The sequence below is a fragment of the Adiantum capillus-veneris genome, chromosome 28, assembly GCF_014529385.1.
Source record: "Adiantum capillus-veneris isolate H3 chromosome 28, ASM1452938v2, whole genome shotgun sequence".
NCBI lineage: Eukaryota > Viridiplantae > Streptophyta > Polypodiopsida > Polypodiales > Pteridaceae > Adiantum > Adiantum capillus-veneris.
The window spans coordinates 64251860-64260408 of NC_140958.1; the positions used below are offsets into that span (position 1 = coordinate 64251860).

Here is an 8549-nt window from a genome sequence, read left to right on the forward strand (position 1 = left end):
CATCATCAACTTTCTCCTTTCAATGTTGCCTTAATATAAAAAATCTTATTTTATATGGCGTAATATATCTTTTGGTAACAATAAGCTTTCTTCAAACTAAGCAATGTGAGAGGTACAAGTCTAATAATGGTCTCTTTAGTCCTATTGTCTCTTGTCATCCCTTAATCAGCACTGCTCTTTGAAGTTAGCTGGCCATTGTAGCCTCAAAGCTTGTGCAAAGTTTGACTAGTGAAATGCCAACTTGCATGGCGATTGTTGCTCTCCCATCTAGTGCTCATAAAACAACGTTTTTTTCTTGATCAACATAGCCGCTTCTCTAAACGATGAGTTTAACCAGTTTATTAAGAACACAAATCAAAGTTCGCAATCTATCCATTTGCAAAGAAGAGAAGACATCTTGTATGCGTAAGAAATCTTCTAAAATAAATATATTTATGATTGTCTTTATAATGTTAAACAATGTGGCCAACCCATAGCATTGAGGTATGTGATTACATAAAGATTTAAATTCAACTTCTTAGAGGCATATTCAAGTATTTTTCAAGAGCATGAAAGTATGTAGTAATGACACACATGACCACTAGTCACATCTCTAAAAGTTGGCATAGTTTTTATCAAAGTGGATTTTCAAGGGCAGTATCTCTAGTGTATCAACCAATACTAAGAGGGAAAGGTTGTACTTGAGCTACTTTTCTCAAATCCTAGAGAATGTTTTCCTAGTTAACATGGTATATGCTCTATACAGGATTGCTTGAGAAGACATAGAAGAAGGACACACAACAAAGACAATAGTATTACTTAGGGCCCTAGAATGATGTGTGTATATACAAGCTGAGGCAGAAAAAAACCTCTTGGTGAGGGACAACCCTCGGTGCACATCACTACGTTAATATGGTAGCAACAAGTCAATTCACAAGGCATTTGTACCACTCTCAATCGTATTTGTGAGATCTTTCACAGAACTACATTTTGACTGACCAAGCTGTGCTTGGATTGCGGATGATATATCCTACGACCTTCGCTTTCTGAACTATAATTAACAAAAGTATATCTCATAATCCTATCATCCAATTGTTTATGTTATTGCTCAAGCATTAAAGAGTAAGGCGTGCAACCAAAGAAAAAGAGGCAATTGATGGATGGATTCTTGGCATGCCTCACGTATATTGTGATGCTTTATTGGGATCTTTGAATAGTACAATAGTGCATATGCATCACAAGTGATAGCCTCAAGCTAATATGCATGTGGCAAAGCAACCACACATTCCCAACTCTCTACTGATGTATTAAAATCACAGGAAAAACAAAACTCCAAAAAGATTTTGTATATTCCAAATCAGTAAAAAACATAGAGAATCCACAGCAAGAGTTTCCAATTTATGTGAAGCATCAAAGGGTGCTCTTGTTGGATTTGAAGCGAATAATTTTGCCACAGTTGGGAAGATATTTACTCAGAGTGCCCGCCAAGAGAGAAGGTAAAGGTGTCACATACTCTCTCTCCCTCTCTCTGCGCACACAATATGCTTTGCCTAGACGAAATTTTTGAAAAGAATAGAAAGACACCAATAAAATGTGTTAAAGATAGAAGCTTAGAGAAACAATCTAGTGTTTGTTCTACCATAAAAAGAATGGAATTTTGTATAATTTCAGTTAGACAACCAACCAATCATCTTTGAAAGCTGAACCAAGCACCCATGAAAGCCAGTCCAACAATGAGGGTGTACACAGCTCAATCAATCGTTTTCGCATTCATGCAATGACACCATCTAAAAAATTCTGCATTCGATGATAAAACATCATGACAAAGGTTAGAGTCATGCCTAGAAAATTGGATGTTTCAAAAAGTTGCATAAACATGTGTATATACACAAATTGCTCACCTGAATCACAGAATTAAATCAAGGCTCTCGATGTCTGATAAAAGCATATAGCTTGCATTGATGCTCTCTTGGTAAAGTTTACCACGAGAGCCATGATGGATGATCAGTCACTGGTGGGACGCTTTACTTGCTATCACATTATCTACCAAGAGAGCCATGATGGATGATCAGCCACTGGTGGGACCCCTTACTTGCAATCACATTATCTTTTTGTGTGATAAAATAATTCGAATACGAACTTCAAATTTTAGCACCATTGAGGAGGCCACCCACTTGACATAATCCACAACTCTTACTCTAAGAAGGCAACCCAACCACACCGATTTGAACAGCATGAAAATTCGGCACCCTTCACATGCCACTTCCACCTCATGGGAAATGGATATCCACAAATGACAAGCCTTCTTGCAAACAAGAGTCCAAACTTCATTATGAAGACCCATGTCAAAAATAAAATCCTCAGAAGTAGGGGCTGTCTTGTTCACAGCAGCAGTCTTATCCACCCAACCAATCTCATGCGTGAGGTGTGATAGTGCTCATCAATCCGTCTCATCAAGAACCCACAAAGGGAGCAACGTCTTGGACACCCACCACAAGAAATTAGACATAAGCGCCTTTTAGCATTCATCCCGGCCACAAAAGCCACAAATCAAAACATTCTTGTATAGTAAATATTCCCCAAATGTCTATTGTACAAAAAACTATATGGCTCCTTTTGTCATAAATAGAGCCATCTTTGTGTATAAATCCCACATCAGTACATAGCATGTTCTATGATTCCAACAGTTTTAGAAATGTGTCTGCTGGAGCACTCATGGACGAAGGCATGGAATGCTCACTTGTGTGCCTTCTTACGTGGGCACTCTCCAAGCCTGCCTCCCTCATGAAAGGAAGCTCCTTGCGCCTCTTAATACTTAGTTGTAACCTTTCCTTCCACAACCGCCCATCCTGCAAAAACCAATCTCTCTCTCTCTCTCTCTCTCTCTCTCTCTCTCTCTCTCTCTCTCTCTCTCTCTCTCTCTCTCTCTGTGTGTGTGTGTGTGTGTGTGTGTTGGGCTTTTACCCCTTACATAAAGGCAAAGTTTGCCCGTTTACAGAGCACAACCTAACACAAATTACAGACAACCATGGGTGAAAAAATTCCTCAAGATCTTCCAAGAAACAAAGTTGAGGGAAAAAACCAAAGGTTCACAACAAGGAAAGAGATAGACCTAAATGCGGATGATATGGAACACGGGGAGTGGGAGATCCACACGGAAATCACCTAAGGATATGGTCACATGAAGCATAGTTATCAGTAACATGTTACTGATGCAATTATGCCCAAATCAGCATAGTTACAAAAGGCCTTGCATAGTTGCATATAAAACAAATAACTGGTGCACGTGTGACCATGCATGAGGCACGTAACCGATAACTATGCATCATGTGACCACTGCCTGACCTGCTACAAAATGAAAGAAGCCTGCATGCACACAAATATAGCACAGGCATACATAAACCGATCCCACAAAAGCAAAAAAGCCCTAAAGCCCCGGGCCACACAGTGTTCCAAGCGCACAAAGGTCCTACTACTAGACACCCAAAATTCTCTTATATTCGCGCTTTTCATATTGATTCACATTTTCACATTTACGAGAACGTTGGCCCCCATTCATTCATGATCCGTGAAGACCAATGAATCATCCAATCATATTGCGGATCCAAAATCTACGACATACAAGCATGGATGATGGAATGTGCAGCAAATAGTCCATAGCGACCAGCGAATTGTCTGTCATAGGAGCATATTGGAACATCAAATGTTCAAGGCTAAATTAACAACATGTGCGTTGAACTTTTTAGTCCCGCATAATGCGAAAATAATAAAACATTAAACTCTTCTTCATGGTAAAAACTATTTCATTAAAAGCGACATGGGCTTGTGAGTTCTAAATTACTTGCAATTTGCAATCGCGGAAGCCGATCAATTGCAAACCTCACAAGAAATGTCATTGTGGTCAGCACCATTGAAAAGTGCAAGCATGATTTGCCCTTCTTGATTCTTTTTGTCAATCTAAAGCCAAGTAAATTTGTCAAGAGCTCAGATCTATGCACACGCTTTAATATTTCATATGTTGAAACGGCTCTCTCTTCTACAAGTGCCACGTCAGAAAAAAGAAACCTTGCTATTCTTACACGGTGCATAATCATGTCCATGGTAGCACAGTTTTCAATAGCAACCAACTGCCAAAATAGATGATCCTCTTTCTATGAAATGACTCATCATGAGTCTGTCTAGTCACAGCCTCAAACCATAGGCTTCTATCATAGTGGTTGCTAAAATGCATGCAAAATCGAGCTGTTGAGACCTCCATGGAAGCACAACTAGCATGACAAATGTCGGTTTATGTGTGGTGTTACCTTTCTCTACAATTTTATCACTCAGACCGAAACAGGGCGCACACAAATCCCATTCACCTTTACCCACGTGACCTCATGTCAAGAGCACATGACAACAGCACTGTAACATCAAATGGCATGTACATGTATGATGTATAACATAATAAAAAGGCAAACTCACATGTATAATGCAGGGCTCCGGAGGTGGGCAACGAACAGGCTGATCGTTTTCCGGAGGCTCCATGGGGTGATCAACTGGTGCGAACTCGTCTGCTACCTGTCCTGCATGGATGTTTATCGGCGGCTGCGTCTCTTTGACGCTTGTTATGTCCTTCTCATCCTGCACATTTCAAACACTCAGTTCTTGTATCTTCATGTTCATGGGTGCTTCTTTACTGCGCATGTACAGCATTGAGAAAGAGAAATGCGAGTAGGGGTAAAAAGGCCTGCATTTCCTGCAAAGAGAGAGAGAGAGAGAGAGAGAGAGAGAGTCTGCATTTCCTGCAGAAAGAGACAGAGAGAGAGAGAGAGAGAGAGAGAGAGAGAGAGAGAGAGATTTACTGAGAACTTGAGCTTCAAGAATCCGAACATCTGACAAGATCTTGAGAGCAGACAAGATCGAGTGCTTAAAACTCAGACAACGTGGAGTGCTGTGTGTGTACGTGCGCGAGCGAGCGAGAGAGAGAGGGGGGGGGGGGGGGGGCGCGCACGATTGAGCCTTTCGAAGACTTCAAGGGAGGAGCGAGCTCTTTAGAGACGCTCACGAAGCCGGTAACAATATAATATTCAATCTGCACGAGAGAGAGAGAGAGAGAGAGAGAGAGAGAGAGAGAGAGAGAGGCCAGATGGCCCAGATCCAGTACACACAGATCGGAACACATCGCATGCTCGCAGTGAGAAGCAAAGAGAGATTCGAGAGAAGATAAGTGTACCGGAGAGGAGCGAGATCGACGGTGGGCAGCAGGCTTGTAGGCTGCGGCAGAGAAGCGAGAGAAGATACCCACCATCGCCAGCCTGCCGAATTAACCCCCCTCTCAATGCCGTCGAAAGGAGACAGAGCATTTTACTATCGCTCGTTTGTAAAAGGAGTAGGCTAGCAAGTGCTCACATACCATGCTATCTATACTATATATATTAAGGGGAGTTCCCCCACATTTCATACAATTCTGTGTCCGATGAGAGTGCACCGAGCACGAAAAGAGAGATAGCCTGCGCACATGCACATGTCTCGGTGGCGTTCCGGTTGAAGTCGAGCAAAGCAGAGGCCACCGGTTTCTTGCGCACATACAGAGCCGTTTGCCCCAAGGAAACGTTGCGCATTAATTGCAGATCCCTTTTTGCCGTTCATCACAGGGCTTGGAGACGAGTCAGCTTGCTTCCTGCCACCCAAACGGCTCTTCACTGTTGTGATCGGCAAGGCAAAAGCTCCAAGGTTCCGATGCAAGCGGTGGAAAGCACGATGGTTTAGTGCAAGGGCGTGCACTATTGTTGGTGGGCCTACGATGGGTTTTGCAGTTATTCCGTCGATCATCAGCTGCATGTGCGTGGGCTGAGAGAGAGAGAGAGAGAGGTGCCTCCGTTGAAGGCGACTCCTACAAATTAGTCTTGGTAAACTTTTCTCTAAAATATCTAAAGAGAGTACATAGCTTACCTTCACGAGCATCCCCACGATAGACTCTCCTCGGAGTCGACAAGCAGAAAGAGAGAAACTATTCAAAAGCGAGTATGTAGTACACATTTTGGAAAAGTTCTTTTCAAGGTGAAATCCCAAGAGATACCCGCTAGGCAATCTATATTATACATTAAGGGGGAGGGATTCCCGCAGCGCCCTCCCCACGTGTCATACTCCTCTGCGTTAGATGAGTGTGCACCGAGCACGACGAGAGAGAGAGAGAGAGAGAGAGAGAGAGAGAGAGAGAGAAGTGTTGTCGTTGAAGTAGAATACTACAAATTAGTCTTGGTAAATTTTTCTCTAGAATATCTAAAGAGAGTACATAGCTTACCTTCATGAGCATCCCCACCATAAACTCTCCTTGCAGTCGATGAGCAAAAAGAGAGAAACTATTCAAAAGCAAGTATCTCGTACACATTTTGAAAATGTTTTCAAAAGCAAGTATGTTGTCCCAATCTTGCAAGCACGTCTAATTAGACGGTACCTGATCAGATACAGCCAGAAAACCAAAGGAAAAGGAAAGTGTCCATGATAAAGAGAAGTGGGGAGAGAGCCAGGTGTCACGAGTTGCTAGAGAGGCGCTGATTTTTTTTGCAATTGCGTAGGCGGCGACGTTTGTACACACACACACACACACACACACACACACAGAGGCATTGCCTGCACACTCTCAGGGCAAGAGATGGAGGGATCGCACGACTGGCCCCGATGATTATGTGTGCACGCCAACATATACTTGTGCGGTGTGCTGGAATGGTGCAGTGGGAGCTTGGAGGGTATGGTGCAGAGCGAAACGAAGGTGCTGACTGTGCCCAGGCAATCCGAAGGCAAGGGTGCAGGCGGCAAAACATGCATGCACAGCCAGTAGAGGAGTGGACGGGGAAAGGGGGGATGTTGTGGCGAAAGGCAGGATACTATGGCGGGTGTAGGGGGTGCAGTTATGAGCTTCATGAAGTGTAGGGGTGGAGGTCACCATGAGTAGGCAAGAGAATCTGACGACATTCTCGTTAACGTAACTCGAATAGGCCCAAGATGCAGTCCCAGTAATGTATATTGGGTTACGAGGTGAGACGACGCAAGCTGGTGCTCAGTGAGCGGAAGATGCAATGTCCAAGACCACACTGTGCGAGCAAGGCGTGCCTGTGTGTGTAATGCAGTTCAGGTACATGCGAGGCTTGGGGACGCAGCAGTACATGCAAAACTCGAGGATAGCAACGCAGAGGCGAGCATGGAATCAGGCGCAGATGGTACCCCAAGAGGGAGGATCCCATTGCGCAAGAACTGCATCGAAGGGGGAGGGTTTACTTTCTCCAAACTAAGAAATCGAATCTATCGCTTTAATTAATTAATGGCTTGCGAATAGACCCAGTATGTATGTATGATTCTAGAAGTACACATTTTGGAAATGTTCTTTTTTAGACGAATCCCAAGAGATACCCGCTGGGCAATAAACAAAATGGGGAAGCCTGCACAGAGATGATGGGACGAACAATTGGACACACGCATGCCCACAAGTTGGCACGAGCAAGGGCGGGGACTCGTACACAACAGCAGGGTGGAGGAAACGTGCAGATGGGCATGCGAGGGGGCCTTGGTATGTTTTTAAAAAAAAGTAGTGTGCGCTTTGTTCTACAACGTGGGCATATGCTTGCATGGCTTAGCCTAGCACTCTGTGAGTCATGAGCATCGATTAGTGAGGGTTTGAATCCAGGCATCCGATTTTTGATTCGATAAGTTGATTTGTAAGGCAAATGCTGCACCGGATGGAATCCGGGTGGATTTTAGCTGATAAATTGGAAGAAGAGAAAGTATAATCTGTTACAGACGGAGGCGTAGGGAGCCCTATAAAATATACAAATAGCACATAATCGACAATAAAATCAATAGATGCACAATCATGTACGCATAGAATCCATAGCAAGTCTGACACTAGAGAGATAGAGAGCAAGAGAGAGTAGCGATCACGTACAGATGCACCTCCTAGAGCGGAGTGCTACACCATTGCTATATGTGCCTCCGTCTGTAGCAGTGGTATCAGAGCACGGGCCACGCTCGAGTAATCACAAATTTCCAAAATCAGTAACTAAGTACTTTGCTTTCTTGAGTTTGTGGACATCATTAAATTAGGTCAATTGGTAGAGACTTATGTTGATTGCACCAAAACATTAAGGGCACCTAGTGCCTGTGTCTATTCTTCTCTCCTCTCCTCTCTTCTCTCTCGGCGTGCCGGTGTAGCACTCCGCTCTAAGAGGTGCATCTACACTTGCTCGCTACTCTCTCTCGCTCTCTATCTCTCTCGTGCCATACTTGCTATGGATTCTATGCGTACATGATTTTGCAGGTATATGAATCTATTGATTTCATCATCGATTATGTGCTATTTGTATTCTGCAAGGCTCTCTATGTCTTTGTCTATAGCATAATCAATATCGAGAGGAAGTAAAATAATGAGGTAGTTAGCCACTATGCATATCTCACATATTCTATGAAGCCCTTGAAGAAGGACTTTGGAATCACAACATGATCCTAAGGTGTTGATACCCATGATCTTATTGAGAAAATAACTTTTACCAAGCCATATCTTGAGGCTCTCAAGACTCATGTAATTATAGCCA

General features: G+C 43.4%; 1 protein-coding gene across 2 annotated transcripts; it reads right to left on the minus strand.

The window, feature by feature from the left end:
* Window positions 1-2527: 2527 nt before the first annotated feature.
* LOC147420571 (uncharacterized) lies at window positions 2528-5351 on the minus strand. 2 transcript variants are annotated; one of them, XM_086504818.1, is made up of 3 exons: window positions 5195-5351; window positions 4444-4602; window positions 2528-2828 (listed from the first exon to the last, which is right to left on the minus strand). In XM_086504818.1, the coding sequence occupies exons 1-3, from the start codon at window positions 5267-5269 to the stop codon at window positions 2652-2654; spliced, it is 411 nt and encodes a 136-aa protein (XP_086360944.1). In that variant the 5' UTR covers window positions 5270-5351; the 3' UTR covers window positions 2528-2651. The 2 variants fall into 2 exon arrangements, with proteins under 2 accessions (XP_086360944.1, XP_086360945.1); XM_086504819.1 differs by lacking the exon at window positions 5195-5351 and adding an exon at window positions 4824-4970.
* Window positions 5352-8549: the final 3198 nt, after the last annotated feature.